We start from the raw sequence: 24,054 nt of genomic DNA, 5'->3' as shown, positions 1-24,054 counted from the left end.
TAACCCTAACCCTATTTGGTAAAGAAACTGACCAATAACCAATATGTTTAGAAGCCGGAAGATGTGCTGTTTTCACTTCCTTTTACCATGGGGGTGTATTTGTGTGCTAGCCCTAGCCCTAGAAGGGCTTTCCCTAGCCCTAGAAGGCAGCGTATCATTTGTCTCAACTGCATGGTTTTACCTTTCATTTAAGTCACTGTTCTTCACTGTTTAAGGTTTTGTCAAGAGGCAAACGAGTTTTTTGTGTTTGAGCTATGGCGAAGAGTATAAGATGGCATATTTATAGCCTCTGGCTTTATTTGACACATGCCTCATCGCTGCTGCAGGCGGAACTGAGAAAGCAAAGAGGCGTTTTGTGCATCGGGTGTGCCCCAGCAGAGGAACAGCGTCAAACTAAACAAAATCGCCAAAGCGAGACACCAGCGTCTGAAGAACAACAGCTGAATTTGCAGCGAGCAAACGCTATTCTGCTACTCTTTCGGGGGGTTTATTTTCAAAAACGTTGCTGAGGATGCTGAGGCTTTTTTTGACTTTGCTCTTTCACTCCGGCATTTGGGACGGGAGTAAAGGTGGAGTTGGGGCACTGATTATGCGCCACTGTGTGTCTTTCCAGGAGGACCTCTTTCGAGACATCGCATACCCAGTACCTCCGTACATCCCTGGGCTGGGTCTCTATGCTGAATGCAGTAATGTGACTGATTTCAGGTCCGATCTGCTGGAAGTTTCGCCCGAAGTGCGGTCTCTGCGCCTCACACACAGCGCCTCTACCCTCCCCTCTAATTCATTCTCACAGTTTAAAGCTCTGGAGGTGTTGCGTATAGATGGGAAGCTAGAAAAGATACAATCTGGGGCATTCTTAGGATTGGCACATTTGAAGTATTTGCACTTGAAGTTTTCTGACGATTTCTGTAGAGATGTTATTTTGGATTCAGGAGTATTCCAAGGTTTGTGCAGCTTGGAGGAACTAATGATGCTTGGCTTGAATTTTTCCGAAGTGCCCAACTCTTTGTTCTCCCCTCTGGTGAAGTTGTCAAAACTGGAACTTAGAAGTAACTGTGTTGAAGACATCAGCAAGGTTTTTTGTCGTCTGCCACTGGGACTGTCACATCTGGAGACTTTGGATTTGTCTGATAACTATATTGGCAAAATCCAAAATGGAGGATGTGAGGGATCAGGAAGTTGGCCCACTCCAGTTCTGTCTGGAATTAAGAATTTGGATCTGACTGGCAACCCCATTGAAATCATTGTACCAGAGTCTTTGAAGATATTCCAGAACCTGACCAGCCTTGGATTGTACTTCAAAGGACAATGGCTGGGCAGCATTTGGGAATCTGGAATAGGAAGCGTAAAGGAGATTTTCCTGGCAGGTGGCTTGGCTAAGGAACAAACTCTTAAACTTAACTTTCAAGATACATGCAGCCTCGTCTCAAAATTAGAAATACAGTCCTTAACAATCAAAAATTTTGTTATAGATGATATATCTGTACAGATGATCCAAAAATGCAGGGATGGATTGAGAGAGTTGTCCATGTGGCATGGTGAGGTAAAAAGTCTGGATTTTGGGTTCTGGGTGAGTGCAAGCGGGATAAAGGTTCTGGAAATGGTTGAAATGAAGCTGAAAAATGCTTCATTCTGTACTGCTGGTAAAGGCAAGCTTTGGAACATCAGAACTTTAAACTTGCCTCGGAATAGCCTCACTGCTATAGAAGGGAATCAGTTTGTTTGTATGCCTCTCCTAGAGCAGCTCGATTTGGAGGCTAACGCAATTGAATGCTTGGAAAGCGATGCTTTCCATGGCCTAAGGAAGCTGAAGACCCTTAGCCTGGCAGGAAACAAAATCAAAAAGCTGGTGAAATCCGACTTTGCTAGTCTTGTAGCTTTAGAGGTTTTGCAATTACTTGACAACACGATAGAAAGTATTGAGGAAGGTGTGTTCAGTAAACAGGAAGGTTTGCAAGAGCTGACTCTTGGAAAGTTGCAGTACATCTATGAATTGTATCTCCAGATGCTCTTTTACGGATTCCCATCAAAATTACGTCGCTTAAAGATAGATGCTGGAATTGGGGTCTATCTGAATGTGGGGAATATACCCCCACGTGGTACACCCTTTGACCTGGAGTTGATTGGCGAGAAAGTGATGTTATTTGAATGTGAGAGCCCGTTGTACCAGGACGTACGTAAATTAAAAGTCACCGGTCAGTTTACCTGTGGTAAACTCTACATGGTGCCGTTTTTCGAAAATCTAGAATCCTTTGAGTGTGATGCTAATCCAGAAATGAGCATAAAGTACACGGGGATCAGCCGTCACCACAGGCTGAAGCGCTTGATGCTCTCCAACCTCGTCTTCAACGATCGCACGGACCCGAGCTTGACCTTCCGAAATCTCAGCAACCTGGAAATCCTGGTGCTGCTCAACTGCCGCCTCAGCTACCTGACAGAGAGCATGTTCCACGACCTGCGGTCCCTGCGCCTCCTGCGGCTGTTCAGCGACAACCCGCTGATCATCCTGGAAGGGGCCTTCTACCCGCTGGTCTCGCTTTCGGTCCTGTCCTTCGAAAGGCTGGACTTCAGCTGCAAATGCGGCAATGTCTGGCTCCTGGAATGGATGGAGGGCATGCGAAGTCTGCAGGTGGTCAACATCCAGAAGCAGATCTGCGTCATGCACTACCGGCGCCTCAACTTCCTGTCCACCATGGAGTGGCTCTGCCAGACGCAGGCCCACTACCTGTGCTGGCTGTCCACTGCCTTGCTGGTCCTCCTGTTCCTCTCCTCTGCCCTGGGGTACCGATTCGCTCGCTGGCCCTGCCTGGTTTTGTTCTTCAGAGTTAGCGGCTGGGTGGAAAGGAAGCTGGGGAAGAAGAGGCGGAAAAGGAGAGGGATAGAGGAGGAGGAGGAGGAAGAGAGGATGTTTGACGCGTTTGTGTCCTACAGCAGTAAGGATGAGGCCTGGGTGACGGAGGAGATGGTGCGTAAGTTGGAGCGAGAGGGGGAGACGAGACTGAGGCTCTGTCTGCACAACCGGGACTTTGAGGTGAGTTGTGGGGCTCCGTTGCTATTACTTGCACTTGTCCTGTAAGATGTTGTGCAATGCGTTTCCGCCCAGGCTGTTTTTCCATCCCTGTAACGTTAGGTAACTCAAGTGTGTAGTGTTGCCTGATCACTGATTAGTCTGTTAACCTTTTTACGATGGAATCTCCCATATATAAAAGCATTTGAACAGTTTCTGCTGTCATGCGCCAACAGTCTTCACCTTGCTGGCTGGGTGTTTGTTTCATAGAAACTGTTTGACCCCACTTTCTGTTATGTCTACTATGATTCAGTCCATTTGTTCAGCTGTTTGGTGCGGTTACAAAACCTGGGTAGTTTTATCTGAAGAGAAGGAAAACTTGAGGCTGTATTGGTTGCCGTTGACTGAGCCGCCTCTCCCGCAGGTGGGGAAGGGCATTGTGGACAACATCGCCGACAGCGTGTACGGCAGCAGGTGCACCGTGTGCGTGCTGAGCCGCCGCTACCTCCGCAGTGACTGGTGCACGCTGGAAATGCGCGTGGCCACGCATCGCCTGCTGGCCGACAACACGCACCGCCTGATCCTCATCTTCCTCGAGCACATCTCACCCTTTGAGCTCTCTCCATACCACCGGTAAATCTGTTTTTCAACACCGATTTCACCTCTAAAACGTGTTTACTTCATAATGGTTTTCTATAAATATGCGCAATAGTGATATACAAGAAATGTACTCTGGAAAATGAAGTTACAGGATGGGTCATTTGTGTGCTATCACTGAAGATGTATGTAAAGACATCTGAATGTTGTTTTTGTTTTTTTGCTACTGGCATAATGTTGTTTTTGACAGAAAAGCATGAATTTCTCGATACATTCTGCTTGTATAATATCTTACGTTAGAAAGAGGCTCTTATTGCAATTATTTAACGTTCCTGTAGGGGGCAGTGTCACTGTATTTTTACTATTCACAGGCAGCATTAATCTGATTACTGCTTTTTTGGCAACTTAAATATCATTTTATATATATATATTTATATAGTGTTACATAAATATGTAAGTTTATTGCTTATTGTTTATTAATAATTATATATTTGCTACAATATCATTATTTGTATTATTTTTAAATCATGGATCATTTTGTGTTTTGGAAAGAACCCTTGAGCAAAATGCGTTTCTACCCCCAGAGACAAACCCCGTAAGTGGCTCAAAGCTCTCATGTGCTGCATGATTTATAAAAGTATTGGAAAGGTGGAAACACCACCATTGTGACCATGCAAGTGATCTAATGATGGCCAGAGGCCAGAGCAGGGAAAATGGACTCTGTGCAGTACCTGTTCACCACTCACAGTCTCGTAGTTATTTTGTGGTTATCCCCATAACATCACTTTACTGTTGGCACAGCTAATGTTGGTTCATTGTGCTGTTTGTATGTTTGTCCTTTAGTTTGGCCAAACTGGCTAAAACCCGCACCTACCTGGACTGGCCAGAAGAGGAGGGGAACAGAGTGGAATTCTGGGAAAGGCTGCGCAGAAACATTGCAGACAGAGAGGGAGGACAGGAGAGGTGGGGAGGTGGACAGGCTGAGCTCTGAACCTTCCCAACACTGTCTCTTTTATTTACTGCTGCTTTGAGGAAATCTGTGCTCAGTTACCTTGTGTGTAATTTGGTTTGTAGCTATGTATTATTTCTTTATTTGATGTTATTATAACCAACATGTCCCCCCTGGATTATTTTGCTTTTGCAAGTGTGTTGTGGGGGGGGGGGGGGGGGGGGTTGGGTGGGGACATTTGGGAGCGTGTACAGTCTACCAGCCAGTTATGTAGAATATGTATGCAGCATGTAGTATGTACAATGTCTAGAGAATGAGTTCCAGCCTATTCGTTCAAGGGTTAAAACCTTAGACTTAGTGTCTACTACACTACTGAAGTCTGCTAGAACTGGAACAGTGCACATGCAAATGTAGTTCAGTTTGTTATCTGGTAGTTCAGTTTTTTGTCTGAATGTTCTTTATTTATTTTTTCACTTAGCTGGTGCTCTTCTTAGAGTGACTTACAATGTCGGAGAAATGTTAGTTCATTCACCTTAATATGATCAGTAGTACCAGCCCTGGCTAACAACATTCCCAGACCAGAGAGTAAAGATGCAGCATCACTGAAGCACGAGTGCAAATGAACAATGCTAACCAAGCTATCCAAAGTTCAGATTCCGAATACTGACAGCCTGTTTCTATAACTCATAAGAAGAGAAAAATTAAACAATAAAAAATAAGATCTAAAATCATATTTTTTTGCCATAACCTGAACTGGCGGGATTGCAACGAGGTGCGGACGCAAGGGGAGCGGAGATACAGTCTGAAGAGGCTGGTCGTCTTTCCCCACCCTTATTAGTTTCAATAAGGAAGTAGATCCGTTGCGCTTCCTTTCCTCCAAAAGAGATGACTGATAGCGGTCTAGCTGGGGACGGCACCTCCAGATGGTTACTGCTTGGCATTTGGCGCAGTTAAATGGTAAATGGACTGCATTTATATAGCGGTTTCATCCAAAGCGCTTTACAATTGATGCCTCTCATTCGCCAGAGCAGTTAGGGGTTAGGGATTAGGTGTCTTGCTCAAGGACACTTCGACATGCCCAGGGTGGGGTTTGAACCGGCAACCCTCCGACTGCCAGACAATCGGTCTTACCTCCTGAGCCATGTCGCACAGTTGCTTGGCTCAGCACGAGCAATGGCATCACCAACAGGAAGCCTCTTTGTGTCATTAGGAAAATGATACCAGCCCCAGATCAGGATTTAGCGAAGTCAGCACGTGAAGCTTTTCACAGCGATACGCCGTTCTTTGTGACGATACGAATAAAATCCGAATCACTATCTTAATATCAGTCATGGCATGTACTTTAATAAGAGATGCGTTATAAGTAATAGGTTAAATTAGAAGGTTTTCAATATGTGTATTTTACTGTAGGAAGCAGAACGAATTGCGCTGGATTGTTTTATTGAGCTGTTGTTACCCAAGAAATATGAAATTAACCCCTCCAGATGTATTTTAAAATGTTAAAAATTATTCTATATTGAATAATAATTAGTTTAATATGGTTTTCCACTAAAAAATGTTCAGTAGACTAATGAAAATGACTTCGTGGCATCTCTACACCTTTACCCTCATTATTAATAAGACAGGCTATGGATATGCAAATTGCAACACCCTCATTATCGTAGGCTCGGTATCCAGATTCAAAATCAATTTATTTCCAAAACCCAGCGACTTATGCATGAGGTTCTGCATGTAGCCATCTGTAAAATGTGTGCTACAGACACAGATTCCCTCTATGCTGTCAGGTGCATCCACAGGATTTTTTATAAACAAATTGCACCCATTTTTGTTTTATGATGGCCATTTTTGGTGATGAGTGGAACGAAGTTCCTACTGTACCTCGGGATTACATCAGTCTGCCAAATTCAACACACAAACTCTCAACAATGTCACTAACACATTGCTTGTAATTTACATATCTGTGTATAGTGGACCATGATGAGGTTTGATATTTGCTCATATCTGACTCAGATTTCAGGGAAGTACGGCGAAGCTGCCCATCCACAGTGGAGTAATGTGGAAAAAGGCACTCTGGTGTTCTACACAAATATCTGAATAAAGTCATGCTTCAAAGAGAAGTTAATCATTTATAAACATGTTTTTGAGTGGAGAGGGCTTTAAAGACGACAGAGGAGAGAGTTAAAATCAAGAATGCCTTTACTTTGTCATTAAACAAAGCGACAACACAGGCAAGAATATGGCCTAAAACCATTTTCCCACAGGGAACGAACAGCAGCTCTGATGCACCAAATTTCAACGATTTTAAGGGGAGGTGACTGTCATGCTTTTTGGAGCGCCTGAAATTCTAACAGTGTTAAATGAAAGGAGGACTGTGGCAGGTATCTGAAGCTGCATGCCCTTTGTGTTCATTGAAGATTACACATTTAGTGCAAGGCTTCCCTCACGAACTTGCTCTGTGTATCCCGCCTTGCTACTATTATGCAAATAAAGGTTTTTTTTACATTTTGTCATTTTCAATTCAAATTGGTTTCAGGTTTTTTTGAAAATCTAGTATACAAATAAGGCATTTGGTTTGACTTCAGGATTTCAAGCAGGTTAATATGTCAGCTAAGACTTGGAAATACGTGGCATTGACACTTCTGTCTGTTTCAGTAGTTGTCACTGTTGTAGGGGATCCAAAGGTCGATAAAGAAAAAACAATCCTCGTGGCATTACTGAAGTGCCAATGGTTGCTCGGTCATATATTCAGTCAGCTTTTTTTATTTTATTTTATTTTATTTTATTTTTTTTTGGGGGGGTGCTTTTATTTAATCGACAAATCATAGTTTATAAAAGCAGTATTTACCATGTCATTTACCATACTGTGAATACTATGTCCTGTAACAGTACAAATGTGTGTGACTGTCTCTAATGCAATTACACATTTCTGCAGTAACTCAAGACTGGAATGTTTTTTTTGTGTTTGTTTTTCAAGATGTTTAATGCTATACAGTACTCACAAATGAAACCAGTGACCTCTGACAGGATTGTTCTTGGACATGTATCTTTTTTCATTATCTTTTATCAGAATTATGCTTTCGTGCTTTTAAGTAAATATTTTAATAAGGCTTTTTTGTGTGTATTTAGTATACTCATGAATAGTATGATTTCATACTGTATTGTATTTTCTGAGCTAAAATGAAAAATGTTAAATGTAATACCTAGTAAGTGTGTATGAGTTATTTTTTTACAGGAGCCATTTCCCCACCTCCCAGCTAATGTGTGTTGCTGTTTCGTGAAGCTGTGTGTTTCCGTGGCGATATATTCATGTATATGCTGTACTTAAAACCCCACACTGTGCCAACGCCAATTATGATGCAGTGGGGAGAGAGAATTGTTGCCCAATTCACATAAATACAGGCCAGCACACAGGGAGAGAGCCAGAACAGACACCAGTAACTAATCATTACCAAGGAGTGGTGCACAGCATAGTCATTTGAGCGGGTACAGGTTAAAACCTCCCATTTACAATAGTACTTTTAAATGATTTATTTTAAGTCAATTCTGATTTTACTTATGAAATTGGTGATAGGACAGGGGAATGTAAAAATGTACGCACGTATTTTACATAATTCTAATTAAGGGTGGGCGTACATTTTGAGGGAGGGGAGGCAGACCATGTTGAGTCAGGGTTGGGACAGGTTTGGCTGGGCGCTCCCTAACCACAGTCAGTAAAGTTAAGGTGTAACTTTTAAAATGTGCCGTTGCTTTTCTGATGTTGCATGACCAAGGTTACGCTGCAAGATTGACCAAGAAGAAACACAGTGTAATGCAAAATAAGTGATCTGAGCCTTTATGCTGTGAAATCCTACTGTCCAATTGATCTAGATTACTTAGATAGTTGAAATATTCTCATACAATGCATGCAGATCAATATGTTTTAAACGCACGTATACAGTATATGACATAGAACATTGGTAAAAGCTGTAACTTTATTTTAAGCGTCACACCCATCAAACTTAAACAACTGCATAATAAAGTATTTTTAAGGGGAATGTGCCTGCTTGGAACTCTGGTTGCATCTGTGCTGATGCTGCTCTTACAGGCGAGTATAACCTGATTCCGGTGGCCTGACTGAGTAGCTATATTTATACACGTGTATCCCAAGACTGTAATTAGGGCAAGTGGAACAGAAATTGTCCAGTCATCAGTATTTTGCGGCATTCATCTTGTATTCCCTGACTAGGGAGGTTAATAGATGGAGTTTGTATGGCACGGATGTGTATAAAAAAACAATGGCAGTAAGCTATAAAGGAAATTCTACTTTAGTAAGTGAATGATGAAGTTTTGAGGTGTGATAAATGCGTTGGAGTATGATGACATGGACTTAAGAAACTACGTAATCCCTTAGTGCTATAAGTACAGTATGTCCCTGAACATTCAAACCTTCCATTGTATCGTACCCCCAGTAACTGTGTGTGTGTGGGGGGGTGTGCATACATCCTGCGTGCGTGTGTGTGTGTGTGTGTGAGAGAGAGAATTGTACTTTGTTGATAGTTTGTTTGTTGCTTCCTTGCTGATGATGCACTTTCAGATGGTCAGATGGTATGGTAAGACAGCCACCTCATGAGGTGTGTGTGTGTGTGGTTATGTGTGCAAGCATTTGTGAGACAGTGACAAGCATGTCTTCCAACACAGAGCATCTCGAAATTTGAGCAACCTCTGGTAAAGCACATTACACAAGTAAACAGTTATTGCTTGGAGGGTGTGTATTGACTTTTTAGCAGAATCTGCTATGTGTTCTATTGTGTATTTTGGGGGAATCTCACCATTCCAAGTGTAAATCAGTGTTTGAGTTTAAGTGCATAAGTGTGTGTGAAGGGGGGGGACATTTGTGCTCACGTTGATTGTGTACTTGTTTTATGTGAGCTCTATGGAAGTGTGAATATGTTTGTGTGTGTGTGTGTGTGTGCGCGTGTATGTGTGTTTGTGTGTGTTTGAATAGTATATACCAAATTACAACATAGGAAACCACAGGAGAGTGGGTGGCTTGGGGGGTGTGTTCCTGTAACTTAGCACATTGATTATGTCCTCTGTGTACTTGTTTTAGGTTTAATTTTAATTGCAGTTTGACTAGAGGGTAGGATGCAATGGAAGATTTCAATGAAAAGGCGTTAACCATTGACTCCATCCTCTGAATGACCAAAAGAGAAGTCTGTGCAGTTACCCCTTTCTGACATGCACACATACACGTTTATGCAAACACAAAGCTTCTTATTGAGGAAGTGTACGAAAAAAAATTAATTATTAAAAAGTAGAAATGACCGTACCCAAAGCAATCAACAGCTCAACAACAGTCACCAACATTTTTCAAAGACAGGTTTGCGTTTGGCCACCTATGGCTTTTGTGTGTATGGGCGTGTTTAAATCTGCATCTACGTATATAAGTATATTTTTCCATTGTGGAAAATACAGCATGTGTGCAACATGCAGCTCACTTTATTACTTCCTGTCATGGAAATTTCAAAACTGAACACATCAGAAAACAGTGAACAGGTCAAAGAAAGCGGGAATTAAGGTGAATGATCAATTTTCCGCTGACATCAGTGATTCTAGCGGGGAGGAGGAGAGTATAAGAGGAGAAAGAGTGAGTGAGAGAAAGAGAGAGATTAACCTCCACCAACCCCACTGCTGCTTCTGGGACAGGTGCCATTCCTCAGGTGAGGCAACGTCCTCTTTCTGTCTGTGTCTGTATGCGCTGGCTTGTTCATTTATTTAATGTATACCTTTCTCTCAACTTGACTTTTCTGATTGTGTTTCCTTTCAGGTGTGCATTCTGCTCATCTTGCTTGTCTTCGTACTTCAAAAAGTTTTTAGTTTTCTTTCATTCACTCCCAGGTTAATTCACTCTTCACTCTTCGCTCTTCCTCGTTCTGGCAAGCTATTTCCTCCTAAATGTCTATTTGCTAAAAGTCTTATTGGTTTATATGTTGTGCAGTACATACTGTTGTAGGATCTTTCTTCACAGGATGCAAATGACAACAGCTGTGTACAAAATTAAGTTATAATTCCTCTGGGATGATTTGTTTACTTCATTAATCTGTCTTTCTCAGATCCCATCAAACCCAGTCTACTCCTCTCTCTCTCTTTCTCTCTCTGTCTCTCTATACATCTATCTGTGTGGCCACCTCTCTCCATCTCAGTCTCCCTGCACAATGGAATCTGCCATCAGCACCCTGGTCTCCCAGTTTAAGACCTTCGCAGGGAAGGACGGATCCTCTGACACGCTGAGCAAAGAGGAGTTTCGCAGCCTGGTGACATCCCAGCTGCCCACCTTCGTCAAGGTAAAGCAGCATCATCCTCACCTGTGCAAACAGCCTGCCATTCAAGGGTTCCCTTTGGAGCATGTCCTTTCTGTACATATTTAATTCAATGAATTTAATACGTACTGTCACTAAGGCTATTGCTGTGCTGTTATTAGTACAATGCCTTGGAGCAGACCCTTATATTGTGTTCATACGTTACATTAGGACAGTGAGTGCATAGAAAAACCATTCTATTATAATATGATCCAAAAGGTCTTGGAGTAGATAAAGCATCCATTATGAGTAAAATTATACAGTAAGCACTGGGAAATACTGGATATGAGGCTCAGACCTAATTATATAAAACCACAAAATTTTATTTAACAGTGTTAAATATTTGCAGTAAAGATGGTAAATAAATAAATGGGGCATGGTAGTCTTTGTAAATCACTGCTAGTTGTTTCCAGGAAGGGAACCACGAGAGCATGATGTCAGTGTAATTTAGCCTTACCGGGATAGGAGGGTTACGTGAACTTACCTAAATGGTAATTAATTTAAATCCCTGGAGGTGGAGCAACTCAGTGTAATGTCGATGCAGTATCACCTTTAACCACAAGGAGGTGTTATCACACAGAAGTCTTGTTTGTAAAGTGCGAGAGAAATTTATTTCCCCTTCTTGCTGGTTTTGGGTAGAACTCCAGTGACCCAGCAGTGATCGACCAGCTCATGGGCTCACTGGATGAAAATAATGACGGCGAGCTGACCTTCTTGGAGTTCTGGCAACTGATTGGCAGCCTGGCCAACAAGCACGGAGGCTTCAGCCAATAGGAGAACAGGTGTACAAGCCGGATTTCCATACCCTGATGGAAAGATCAAGTATTTTTGAATTGCTGACCCAAACGTCAACAATAATGAAAATGTTTTTGTTGGGTTTTTTCTGTTCTGTAAATGAGTAAAAATGAATTTATTTATTGACAAAGTTTTGCCCTGTAAAGTTTTGGATCTTCCGTTACTCCTCAGTCATCCCCTGCACCTCACTGCTACCGTCAGCTTCTCACTGCACCGCTCTAAACAATCTTTGTCTGCCAGTTGCAACAGAAATCTCTCTCTCCCTGTTTAACCAGTGTAATTATGTTATGGCACTGCACCTCACCAACTAGACTAGAAGCAATGCTATTTCCTGACAATTCATAGACATACGAAAAAAAATTGGTGGTCTTCGCACCAGGTGGGAGTTAAAAGACTCCAATTATGGAACGGTAGACAGTAAATTGTGTTTGTGGATTTGAGAGTACATTTCTGTACTAGATGTTTATGTATTGTTAGGAATTTGTTAATTTGTTATGATATAGTTGTTTCATAAGCAGTCTCATATTTCATAATTGTGTACCTCATGAATCTGTGATCTACCCAGGGCTTCAGTCTTAATTAAATCCAACTCGTTGAAAATTAAGGTGTGGCTGAAACGTAACTGTGTTTGTACGCTGACTCATTAATAAACCGGTTCAGTACGAATACCAGCGTGCACACAGACACACACACACGGGCACATTTGCTCTCACACATGCTTAAATATTCAAATTCATATGCAAATGCAATAAAATTTGAATTAAAAATCATCACGTTACTGCTACGAAACAGACGAAACCACTGGCCTAGAAGAAAGCCGATGATCGAAATTCGATGATCGACTGTATTAATTATAAATAGGCATCCCTTGGGGAGGAAGCAATAAGATTTAGCCTGGCTTGGCACGAGCGCGCCGTTACTCACTTCCTCCTTCTCTTCCTATACTCCGTTGATGTCTCCTGTCACTCGTTCAAACTGAATTCAACTTAATTGGCGTGGAAGTTTTCACAGCAGGTCTATATACATAAATACAATAGCCTACTAAATTGGTACCACCAACTGACAAATTCAAGTGAAAATGCTATCTGCGTCGTTATTTAGAAAAACAAAACTACATAACGGCGCGGATTTTTTTCCTCCCTCTTTTTTCATTTTCCCAGGTACACGCCCTTTGATGTGTCCAAAAACAGTTGGGGAAAAAAAACTGAATCATGAAAGAAATTCCTCATGTCGGTCTCGTTAGACAAGTTCGTTAACTGATGTCTTTTCAGTGGGGGGTGAAAGAAGGGAGAGAAAAAAGATAGCATATGGATACCAGTGCCAAACAGAGCAGTAACGTACTCCAATTCTGGTCATAATTTTTTGGTAAGTTATTTGTCTATAAATTATGATTAACGAATTGACATAGCCTTCAGGATTGATGTTAGAGTGGGAGTTGATTAATTCGTATCACCTCGTTCGATATACACCCTTATATTAGTCATGTTTATAGTTTATAAGTCTAGCATGAAAGATCGAACGATATGGAATTATAACAATGCTAGCCTATTAATACATTTTTTTAGCCTCGCATTTGACCAAACAGTCGACAACAGATTTCTTACTTAATTGATTAAATTGGACACCCCACAAATATGTGTTTGTAGCTATTATATGCTACTATTTTTCTACACTGCAACCATGGCAGCCTGACATCTATTCTGGAAAGTGTAACGATGGAAATACTGCAAGATACGCCAGGGAGCATGCAATAGTGATATTTTATCACTTGACTATTAGACTAAAGCGTTATATAAAAGAAGCCTATGTGACGAACGCGCTTTACAAGAATAGCGGATCCCTTAACAAAGAAGTTTATAAAAGTAGCCTATGCTTAAGTACACTTCTGAACTAAATCCCGAGTAGTGTAGGCCTACTTAAAGTGCACTTTCACTTTACTTTCCAGGAGTATACTTGGATAACGGTTTAACGGACTTAATGTCTACCAAATGGATTAAGTTTATAAGTAGTTCATAAATGGTAGGCTATAGGCCTACTTAAGGAATATAGTTCTAGGAAATATTTTAGGTATCCTGAAAATGGGACAATTTCGTTTTGTAAAGTAGGCTACTTATCATAAAATACTTGAAAATAAACGTTTGATGAAGCCCACTTTAAGTATACGTTAAATAAACTATGTACTATTTTTGGGAGGGGTTGGATGGCATTACCTGTTCATTAAAATTATACAACACAAAATAACTTTTTGTTGAACATACAGTAACAGTAAATATTGAAAAGCATTTACAGAAAAAACCTTCACCTTGTTATTGTAGTGCATAGTGTGTACCCACACCGTGAATATTTTACACGGGCTTATCTTTCGGTGCATCTGTTGTCAAAACCGAAACAGATGAAAATTGTGTGTCAGTTGTAGTTAATTTCTTCCGTTCCACAGTTAATATTTCATGACACACCCCACAGACCGTAGCTGCTGTCATTACTTAGCTAGAACACGTATCACGTTCTCCTTGTTGGTAACCTAACTCTCAATCTCTTTTACACTTCAGGGGGAAACCAGAAACCACTCGTTTATTTATTTACCTATTTTCTAGGTTGTGCTTGGTTTTACTACAAATCATTGGGATTAGTTGTTGTCCGCTAAACGATGGGCGTGGACGCGCAAGGAAGGGCCCCGGCTTCTTCCCTGCGGGTATATGCTGGCTGGCCGGCCCCATGCCTTCCTACGGTCGACAGTCAGTAGCAGCAGCCAAGTTACCGTCGTAGTTTTAATAATGAATGTGTTGATAAGACTCGAATGGCAAGAACTATGTGTACTTAAAGCTAGGCTAAAGAAATGGTTTGTCCGGTAGCAGGGTGATGACAGACAGCCTGCGTGCACGGCTGTGGGAGAAATGATTCACACCTAGGCCTGAACTCATTTGTTTACTCATGTGCGTGAATAAACATTGCTCATTTAGCTATACGTACTTTATGAAGGCTGCCACTGCGTCCCTGTCTGAACATACGGCCCACTGGAACCCAGGGACTGGCGCGAAGTTTGCGGGCCACTGCGCTTTGACTTCGGAGTACGGATGATGAACAAAGCTGTTTTGTAGAATTCCTTTTGATGTTTCAGGAAGGAAATAAAACAGTCTTTCTTGGCGATTGCAGACTCCCCTGTGCACTGCATATAAATTAAAAGTTGGTCAATTTTTAGTTTGTATGCCCTTCCAGCAATTTTGGCAGTTGCATCAGGGTGTTTAAGTTTTTAACCAGACCCATGGAAGAGAAAACACCATACACACTGGTAACTAAATGCAGTGTCATGTAAACACACCAAGAAAAATAGCTAATATTATATTTAACAAGCAATAAGCACATTCAGTGCATCTCACACTTATGATAATATGTGCCTTTTGTCAGAGTATAGAAATACTATATAGATCTGCTTCTTCTCTATCAACCAAGTATTAGAACTGCACATTGCCATACACTTGTGTGGTATAGTAAATTAATTCTAGGCTTTTAAATGTAGCGACAGCTGGAGTCAAATGTAAGGAGAGTTTTATTATACAAGTCTAAATTGCTCAGGGGCGTCACACAGGTTGGGCAGCGTGTGCCAATCCCCTTAAAGAAATCATTTCAACACGTTAATGCAATTGGTGAAGGACATTCATTTCAGGGTTTTCTGAAAATTTCGATCCTTTGTTGCCATTTTTGTGGGCACTGCCCTTGATGCATGAAACAACAGCAAAAATAATTCCAGGCATCACCTGATCAAAGACCCCCTCAGACAGGCCGATGTGGGCGATGTTGGCAACCTTTCACGGGGTGCAGCGGACTGAGTAACAGTGCGAGCGCGCCTCAACATTTCTTTATAACGCGCTTCAGTGTAATGATATGCTATGCAATTTTTGAAAATGGAAGCGCGCAGGAGGCCAGAGTCAGCGCCCTGGACTCTCACAGTAATTAGGTCAATAGCGGCAGTGCCTAATTGGCTGCTGCCCACGAGCGCATTGTGAGTGTGGAAGGGAGTGGGCCGCGGTGCGTGTGCCCAGGCGTGACACATTTGCATTAGATGGGAAATCTTGGGTTACCCCCTTGTTGGGCCGTGCCTATTTCCCCTGTCCCCCTTCTCGCCATCCGTCTCTATTCCATAATCTTTTTCGCTTACCCCCCCCCCCCCCCCCCCCATCCGCAAGCGCACCCACATCCTCCTGCTCCCCTGCATTTCTGCCGTCCGGTCCATTCGCCCTGTTCTCGCAGCCTTTCCCTTCTTTTATCTGTTAATTTGCGTGCCCTCCCTGAGTTTAGGGTCACGGAGTATAGATCCAAACGAATGTGGTGCCTGTGGGCCTTCCCATCTGACAGCTGTACGGATGGTCACAGGTGTGTGTGTGTGTGTGTGTGCGTGTGTGGTCATTGTTTAAATGTATGTGTTTGTCTATGTTTGACATATATAGCGAGAAAAACAGGCAGGTACTAGGCAATCCCCCAGGTAACCTGAACCTTCGGCCTTCTGGTGCGTTCCGCAGATCAGATGTCCGTCAAAGATCAGAGGTTCCATTGTGTGACTCCTGTTCAGCCTCTCCTCTCACTTGCTTAATATTCTGACATCATCTGTCTATTCATATTGTACATTTTCCAGAAACCTCCACCTGAATGATTAGCTATATATATATATATATATATATATAATTTTTATTTTTATTTTTTTTTACCGTATTTCCTTTGAACAGATTTTGTACATGGTGACAGTTCTTATCCTGTTTGCTTGTATGTGTACATCTGTTTATTTCAAACAAATAATTTTTAAAAACTCCTTCAATTACCCCCTTTTTCCCCAGGGGTGAAGGAACAGGGAGGATGAGCATCGAGTCAGCCATTAAGACGTTTGTGATGGCCTTCCTGAAGGCTAGCAAAGGAAGGGAGAACATGCAGGAGAAGGACTTCCAGAAGCTAGTGACGAATCAGCTGAAAAACATCATGGCGGTGAGGAACTTCACTCTGTCACAGCACAGTCCAAATATTCTTCAGTACCCCGCCACAATACTGTGTATTCATACACTGCCTGGCCAAAAAATAAGTCGCACACTCTAATATTTCGTTGGACCGCCTTTAGCTTTGATTACGGCACGCATTCGTCGTGGCATTGTTTCGACAACCTTATGCAACGTCACAACATTTATTTCCGTCCAGAATTGCATTATCTTGTATAGACGACGGGAGAGTCAAACCACTCCGTAAAGTCTCCTCCAGCAGACTTTCAATGGGGTTAAGGTCAGGACTCTGTGGTGGCCAATTCGTTGTGTGAAAATGATTCCTCATGCTCCCAGAACCACTCTTTCACAATTTGAGCCCGATGAATCTTGGCATTGTCGTCCTGGAATATGCCCGTGCCGTCAGGGAAGAAAAAATCAATTGATGGGATAACCTGGTCATTCTGTACATTCAGGTACTCAGCTGACTTAATTTTATTGCCGCATAATATTGCTGAGCCTAGACCTGACCAATTGAAGCAACCCCAGATCATAACACTGCCTCCAGAGGCTTGTACATTGGGCACTGTCCAAAAAAATCCAAACGGTGACATTGTTTTTTGGCCAGACAGTGTATATGTCTCCCAATGTATTACTAAACCTGTGCTGGAACCCAGTCCCAATACTCCTCCAATATTTTAGCCTTGTGGTGTCCAACCCAGTTCCTGGAGATCTTACCATGCTGTAGGTTTTTATTTCAAACCCTAGTTTTGCATACCTGATCCTGATAATTAGCGATCTCCAGCTGTCGAACGGTGTGTTTGTGTTGGAGTGAAAGCCAATAGGACGGCCGATCTCCAGGACCAGCGTCGGTTACCGCCGTTTTAGCCCAGTGCTCCTCTCTCGAATGTGCTGCGTGACGCTAGGCTGTACATTTGCTCACTTCCAAATTCAAACCTCTTTTCCTTTAGCTGACCAATGAAAATGAACCTTGGAAATGCTAGGAAGCGAAATGATTCCCTGATTGACAGACGTAGTTATTCTGTGTAGATGAGAGAGAGAGATGGAAATAAATGTCAATGTTTGAGTATGATACTTTGTTTTGTTTGAACACTGGCAAACCCTTGCAATTAGTCATTAGCGCAGTGGCCTTCAAGGCAGAGAATAAACAACATGCTTAAATAACCCTGTGAAGCTGCCGTTGTTTTACTCTTAACGCTAGCGTTGAGTCACGGTGTAGGTGTTCCGCCCGCTGCGATTCCACTGCCGTTCTCGTGCTTGCCCAGGAAACGGACAGCGCCTCGGCCGTGGACGAGATCCGCGAGGGCCTGCCCGACAAGCAGGGGGCCAAGCAAGTCGGCTTCAAGGAGTTCATGGACGTGATTGGATGCGTGGCCACGAAGCTGAGCGAGAAGCAGCCGGTCTCAGAGGAGCCTCCCGCCGAGAGTCCGGAAGCCCTATAGAGTCTCTTCTGCACCGCGTGCTCTCACACTACACACGGCTATGACTCCTGCACAGAAACGTCCGTAGGACTGCTGGCTATCCTGCACTATCCCGCCATTGATTTATCTAATCCTACTGTTGGCCTCACTCCAAATATTAGTCTCACATTTCACGCTACAGTAGATGCTGTACTATTTCCACATTACACATGCTGTACTATTTGCTGTACTAACTGACACATTAACACACTGACAGCGTGCGTACATTTTCATTAGACTGTAGTGCTGTAGGCTACGCTACATAGAACGCGCTGTCAAATATCTGGCATCATTTTCACCCTACTACAGTAACATATTGAGCTAAGCTTAAGTGTTGGTTAGTCTTTACTAAACAGTCTTTACTATGTACCACTGCGTAGAACAGAGTAGTGTGCTTGCGGGAGGGGGTGTGTGTGGAGGTTGGGGGAGGGGGGGGAGGGGTGGGTTTATGGAGACCTTTCAATTAGCAAAGGATTAAGATTGACTGAGAATATCAGGTGTGTGACGTCCCAGGAACACAATGGGCCAAAGTCAATAATTAAGACCTTTGAGGGAACCAACACCACCGTGGCCTGCAGCTACGGGGCAGTGTGAGAAGGATGAGCCCTGCTGTAATCGCAATGCTCATCTCAGAGTTAAAATGCATCTTTTCACTGTTGCCTCAAAGACTACAGAGCACCCCCTCACTCTCACAGCGATGGGCTCTGTTGCAAACACTCCGCAATAGCGTGTCCACTTCATCCGGCGACGTAACGAAACGCTGCGCTGTGGTCTATGCCCAGTTGCCACCATTACCATAAACCTGTATGCATTTGCAACTGGGCAAATGTGGCAACCGGTGTCCTGCTTGGTCCCACTGTGGTTGGGTAGTTTGCATGTGTGCCCTGTTGTACCCCACTGTGGTTGGGTAGTTTGCATGTGTGCCCTGTTGTACCCCACTGTGGTTGGGTAGTTTGCATGTGTGCCCTGTTGTACCCCACTGTGGTTGGGTAGTTTGCATGTGTGCCCTGTTGTACCCCACTGTGGTTTGGTAGTTTATATATGTGTGCCCCAATGATTTTTCATCCACATCTAAGCCACTATGGCTGGACTATTGACTGTCTGATATTGAGACCACTGCTCTAGCCCTCACCCCGGCTAACTTGCTTTCTGCAGTGGTGCCTTAGCCAGGCCAGCGCAGCTACTCTGTCCATTGTTACGCATGAGGTCAACGAGCTCTTCCACTGCTAATGCCACACTTTGTATTCCCCTGTGCATTCCCGCCTGCATGTCATTGCGCCAAGTAATAAAAGACAATGTGACACACGCTTGAGGGTCTCTTCATTGTGATACATGTAACGGTTACACCACCTGCGCTGTGTTTGGGGACGGCATTAGGAGATTGTGTAAACGGGGGGGAGCTGAGGAGGGACGGGAGGGGGGGGGGGAGATGGGAGGGGAGAGCGACAGGTGGAAGGAGGAGGAGATGGGAGGGGAGAGCGACAGGTGGAAGGAGGAGGAGAAAGGTGTGAGGTGGGTGGAGGGATGGGGGGTATTTAAGTCCTGGCCCGGCACGGTCTTCTCACCGGCCTTTTCTCTCGGATTCTGAAAACACAAGCACATCACTCCATCATCATCCAGGTAAGGAAGAAAGCAGGAGATAAGGGTGGAGGACAGTGTTCCTCTTTTCAGAACTGGGAGCAATTTCTGTGTTTATCTTTCTCTCTCTCTCTCTCTCTCGCTCTCTCTCTCTCTCTCTTGTGTACGCTAAGGTCACTAGGGAGCAGCAGAAATCCACTGTTGCATTGAGGTGGCCGGTTACAGAAAGCTTCTGAAAGAGGGTTCATTGTTCAGCAGTGTTCACCCATCCCTGTATTTGGCGGGTTTTCCTCTGGTGGTGTTTCAGCTTTGGGGGCTGACTGTAGACCTGTGGCTCGTGTCCAGATGACTTGTCTGGACTGCACTTTCATTCCTGCCCGTTTCTCCTGCCTTATCCCACCATGTTGTACTGTGTGCGTCTCTCTTATCCCTCTGCTTTATAGATCAGTCCTTTCGTTTCATTGGTTTTTCTGTGGGGATGGGGGCAGAACTGTGTTTGAATGAAGTTTCTGTAGTGCAGGGGTGGCCAACCCCGGTCCTGGGGAGCCGCAGGGTCTGCGGGTTTTTGTTTTGACCTTAAATACAACAACCACTTACACAAAATAAACCAGGTGAGGTGAGTTAACTGTGTAATCAACTGCTTTAATTGATCAATTAAGTGCCGAGTAAAAACAAAAGCCAGCAGACCCTGCGGCTCTCCAGGACCTGGGTTGGCCACCCCTGCTGTAGTGACTTAATCGTCATTAGACCAACAGATACACAGACCCATCTGTGAATCGTGTGTGTCATTTGCTTGTATGTGCCTGTGCATTCACTTATGCGCATGCATGTGTGCTTGTGCATGTACGGTGTATGAGCACGTGTCTGTGTGTGTTTGTGTTTCTGTGTGTGTGTGCATGCGTCTGTGTGTTTGTGCGTGTGTGCGTGCTTGTGTTTGTGTGTGCGTGCGTGCATGTGTGCGTGAGTGTGTGCTTCTGTGTGTGTGTGTGTATGTATGTGTGTCTGTCTTTGTCTGCAGTATTTTACAGCTCCTTGCATTTGTATCATTTTCCTGGCATCTGCAGTTCAGTGGACCTGTGTTCACTGTTATCAGCCCGGCCAGATCCTCCTCTTTACTTTTGTGCCTCCTTATCTTGTCCTCTCTGACTCTGTCTGTCTCTGATCTGCTCTCCGTACCGCCAGCAATTGTAGCATCGCTGGGTTTCTTGCTGATGGTGTAAAAACAGACGTGTTTTTGGCCCGGGATGCGACAGTCTGTCGAAGATGCAGAAAGTCGGGAGGTTTAATCAGGGTTTCCTTCCACCCCTCCACTCTGGGTGTGTCTGATCTCGCTCTCCTCCCCCAGCATGTCAGGCCCTATCACTGGCACCAGCACTGGCAATGAGTCCAGCCTGGAGAACGCCATGCAGCTCATGATCCAGACCTTCCACAAGTACTCCGGGAACGAGGGGGACAAGTACACCCTGAGCAGAGGAGAGCTGAAGGACATGCTCACCCAGGAGCTGGGGAACTACCTGGGGGTGAGGAGAGACGCTCATGATTACAATCACATGCAGATACTCTCTCACACACGCACGCATACACACACACACACACACACGCACGCATACACACACACACACACATATACACGCACATGCACACCCACACATACAAATTCACCCAAATATGCAAGCACATGCACGCGCACACACACATGCACACACACACACACACACACACACACATACACGCACGCATACACACACACACAAACTCACCCAAATATGCAAGCACATGCACGCGCACACACACATGCACACACACACACACTTGAGTTGTTTGCATTTCTTTGGTGATTTTTATTAGAGCTGTCATTGTGGTGAGTAAGCATTTCTTAATTGTGGTGAGTAAGTATGTCATTGCTTTTTTTTTTACAATTTATGTTTTTAAACATGCAAATAAACTTGAACTGAGCACACACACACACACACACACACACATACATGTATGGATACAAACACACACGCAGGCATACAATCTGATGACACTCACAAACACAGTGATAGCAGCCCAGCAGTATAATGCAGTGATCCATTCTGGCAGACATGCTTCTTCTTACCACATTTGTGCATCGATTGACTCCTAAAGCTTTACAGACAACTTCAGTTCAGCCAGAGGATCCAAGCCCATTCAGACATTGTTATAACCCATTTGAAGTCTGGCCAGACATTCACTTACATTCACATTACAGTGTGCAGGGCATGCAACTACACAAAAACAAACTAGCATAGCTATTTCTGCCCTTCCTTCCCTAACTCTCTCCTCCCTCTCTGCCCCCCCTGCTCCCCTCCCTCCGCGCCCCTCAGAATCCCCAGGATAAGGACGCGGTGGACAAGGTGATGGGAGACCTGGATGCCAACAACGACGGAGAGGTGGACTTCACCGAGTTCATCATCCTGGTGGGCGCGCTGACCGTCGCCTGCAACGACTTCTTCCTGGAGTACAACAAAAAGGAGGAGAAGAACGAGGTGAAGAAGGACTGAGCCCTGGCTACAGCCCCAAAAAATGCTACAGCGGAAACTATGGAGGAAGAGGAAGAGGAGGCGGAGGAGCAGGAGGGGACACCTCCTCATACTTACAAACTGTACTCATCCACGCACCTGTTCATTACCAGTGGAGGGGGCAGAGGGGCCTGTATCTTAAATCCACACAGAAATTCTATGCCTACCACATAGCACATGCACTGTGAAATGGAGTGTTCGCTTGACACATGCAATAACGCTCATTGTTGAATATGTGAATATGTTTTGACTGTTTCTTTTAATTAATTTTGTAACCTTTACCGTTTCATGATTACCACAGTTTCCTCCTCGTAAGAATAAAACCATGACATTTAACCAGCAGCGACCACAGTTCTTGATTTTGAAACATTTGTGTTTTATTTCGTGTTCATTTTGCCCAAAGAAAAGTAAGGTGTACCATGCCTTTCTGAACCTGGCATGGCTCCTCTAGAGCACTTCAGCGAGTGTGTTTTTGTAATGAAACAGATTATTCCTGGTTAGTGTTCCCCAGTTGCGTTTTTAAAGCGAATTTTCAGCAACCTGTCCACTAGATGGCACTATTTGTGTATCTCAAATTTAACTGTACTGTATAGCAGTACACTGCAAACTTATTTTTACACCGTGTAATTTACTCGAATCGCATTAGCTAGCTGTGATCTACGAGGCATAACACTTGCACGACCGTAAACTGTTGCAAATCTCTTACTTTTTAATGATTGTAATTCGAATGACGGGAGTATCCATTGTCCTTTCTTTAGCAACGGCAACCCATAACTTTTTAGGCCAGTCCTTCTTTTAAAAATAAATTACCGACTTAATTTATCTAAAGCAACACAGTCAAGAAATTAATGCTATTATTATAATTATTAAACCTAAATTAACTTGTTTGTGTTAATGTACTGTTTATGACCATATACACACATACATAAATAAACACTGAATGTTGTGGCGGGACCTTTAGAGAGCTCTGCATAAATAAATGCCCCTCAAAAATGAGTGATCAGAAACTGTTGGGAGAGGAGTGAGCCATGCAAGAGACTGATAAACTCATAAAGAAAACGAACGCTTCAGGTTATTGCTGCTAAGGGGCCTTCTTTAAGACACTGAATCCTGGGTTGCACTTACGTTTTCAGACCTGGCTTCTGCATGTTGCCTTATTTTTGGTTGAAAAAATAATGACAAGTTCAAACCTGTTATGTGTTAGGAGAACTAGAGGAGGGTTAATTATGCCCCGATATGTAAAACAACAGTATTAAGTATACGTTCTTTTTTCTCATTACTGAAGCAGCGCAAGACTTGTATGCAGTGTACTGCACTGTACACTGAATCTACCTTGGGGACGATGATAACCCTGAGATAGATGTGGGGCTATGGCACTGAATAAGTCTCTTTGGTTCAATATAACCTCTGGCATATATCGGCCTAAGCCGCTGCCATGTCTGCTTATGTCTGTCAGCTGACTTACGTAAATGTGTATCTCCAGTCTGTCGGATCGTGTATTTGTCACTGCGCGTTCTGGCAAAGAGCCTGTGCCCTAATCTGTCATAATCTGAACTCTTCACATAGCAGCTCCATTTTACCGATCATTTTACTGTTCCTTTTTGAATAGCGTTCACCTTACTAAAAATGCTACAGATACGGAATATGTGTGTGAGTGAGTGTGTGTGTGTGTATGTGCGTGTGTGCACGTGAGTGTGTTTGTGTGTGTGTGCATGCATGTGTGTGTGTGTGTGTGTGAGTGTGTGTGTGTGTGTGTGTGTGCATGTGTTTATGTGTTTTTACTTGTACGTGCATGCATTTGGTTA

At 43.6% G+C, this 24,054-nt stretch overlaps 4 protein-coding genes across 6 annotated transcripts; all 4 read left to right on the top strand.

The window, feature by feature from the left end:
- The first annotated feature begins 3 nt into the window (after nucleotides 1-3).
- LOC135264978 (toll-like receptor 12) lies at nucleotides 4-8,587 on the top strand. Its single transcript, XM_064354124.1, has 3 exons — nucleotides 4-3,031; nucleotides 3,432-3,640; nucleotides 4,448-8,587. The coding sequence occupies exons 1-3, from the start codon at nucleotides 512-514 to the stop codon at nucleotides 4,593-4,595; spliced, it is 2,877 nt and encodes a 958-aa protein (XP_064210194.1). The 5' UTR covers nucleotides 4-511; the 3' UTR covers nucleotides 4,596-8,587.
- Nucleotides 8,588-10,055: 1,468 nt separating this feature from the next.
- Nucleotides 10,056-12,290, top strand: LOC135264997 (protein S100-A11-like). 3 transcript variants are annotated; one of them, XM_064354179.1, is made up of 3 exons: nucleotides 10,056-10,252; nucleotides 10,736-10,876; nucleotides 11,531-12,290. In XM_064354179.1, exons 2-3 carry the CDS (start codon nucleotides 10,748-10,750, stop codon nucleotides 11,663-11,665), a joined length of 264 nt encoding a protein of 87 aa, XP_064210249.1. In that variant the 5' UTR covers nucleotides 10,056-10,252; nucleotides 10,736-10,747; the 3' UTR covers nucleotides 11,666-12,290. The 3 variants fall into 3 exon arrangements, with proteins under 3 accessions (XP_064210249.1, XP_064210232.1, XP_064210240.1); XM_064354162.1 differs by having other exon boundaries at nucleotides 10,149-10,252; nucleotides 10,646-10,876; XM_064354170.1 differs by lacking the exon at nucleotides 10,056-10,252 and adding an exon at nucleotides 10,316-10,430 and having other exon boundaries at nucleotides 10,646-10,876.
- Nucleotides 12,291-12,351: 61 nt separating this feature from the next.
- si:ch211-105c13.3 (uncharacterized protein LOC325758 homolog) lies at nucleotides 12,352-19,435 on the top strand. The gene is made up of 3 exons (XM_064354150.1): nucleotides 12,352-13,051; nucleotides 16,516-16,660; nucleotides 17,934-19,435. The coding sequence occupies exons 2-3, from the start codon at nucleotides 16,535-16,537 to the stop codon at nucleotides 18,108-18,110; spliced, it is 303 nt and encodes a 100-aa protein (XP_064210220.1). The 5' UTR covers nucleotides 12,352-13,051; nucleotides 16,516-16,534; the 3' UTR covers nucleotides 18,111-19,435.
- A 244-nt stretch (nucleotides 19,436-19,679) lies between these two features.
- Nucleotides 19,680-22,588, top strand: s100t (S100 calcium binding protein T). The gene is made up of 3 exons (XM_064354137.1): nucleotides 19,680-19,748; nucleotides 21,052-21,226; nucleotides 22,055-22,588. The coding sequence occupies exons 2-3, from the start codon at nucleotides 21,053-21,055 to the stop codon at nucleotides 22,229-22,231; spliced, it is 351 nt and encodes a 116-aa protein (XP_064210207.1). The 5' UTR covers nucleotides 19,680-19,748; nucleotide 21,052; the 3' UTR covers nucleotides 22,232-22,588.
- Nucleotides 22,589-24,054: the final 1,466 nt, after the last annotated feature.

The sequence above is a fragment of the Anguilla rostrata genome, chromosome 1 (assembly GCF_018555375.3).
Source record: "Anguilla rostrata isolate EN2019 chromosome 1, ASM1855537v3, whole genome shotgun sequence".
NCBI lineage: Eukaryota > Metazoa > Chordata > Actinopteri > Anguilliformes > Anguillidae > Anguilla > Anguilla rostrata.
The sequence above is the reverse complement of the archived record's forward strand: the minus strand, read 5'-3'. Positions and strand labels throughout refer to the sequence as shown.

What these genes read in the sequence shown, in the direction of transcription:
- LOC135264978 (XM_064354124.1), top strand. Translation starts at nt 512, where the DNA reads ATGCTGAGGCTTTTTTTGACTTTGCTCTTTCACTCCGGCATTTGGGAC. An exon ending in TGCACAACCGGGACTTTGAG is followed by an intron (nt 3,032 to 3,431) that starts GTGAGTTGTGGG and finishes CCTCTCCCGCAG; the next exon opens with GTGGGGAAGGGCATTGTGGA. An exon ending in GAGCTCTCTCCATACCACCG is followed by an intron (nt 3,641 to 4,447) that starts GTAAATCTGTTT and finishes TTTGTCCTTTAG; the next exon opens with TTTGGCCAAACTGGCTAAAA.
- LOC135264997 (XM_064354179.1), top strand. Translation starts at nt 10,748, where the DNA reads ATGGAATCTGCCATCAGCACCCTGGTCTCCCAGTTTAAGACCTTCGCA. An exon ending in AGCTGCCCACCTTCGTCAAG is followed by an intron (nt 10,877 to 11,530) that starts GTAAAGCAGCAT and finishes GGTTTTGGGTAG; the next exon opens with AACTCCAGTGACCCAGCAGT.
- si:ch211-105c13.3 (XM_064354150.1), top strand. Translation starts at nt 16,535, where the DNA reads ATGAGCATCGAGTCAGCCATTAAGACGTTTGTGATGGCCTTCCTGAAG. An exon ending in AGCTGAAAAACATCATGGCG is followed by an intron (nt 16,661 to 17,933) that starts GTGAGGAACTTC and finishes GTGCTTGCCCAG; the next exon opens with GAAACGGACAGCGCCTCGGC.
- s100t (XM_064354137.1), top strand. Translation starts at nt 21,053, where the DNA reads ATGTCAGGCCCTATCACTGGCACCAGCACTGGCAATGAGTCCAGCCTG. An exon ending in AGCTGGGGAACTACCTGGGG is followed by an intron (nt 21,227 to 22,054) that starts GTGAGGAGAGAC and finishes CGCGCCCCTCAG; the next exon opens with AATCCCCAGGATAAGGACGC.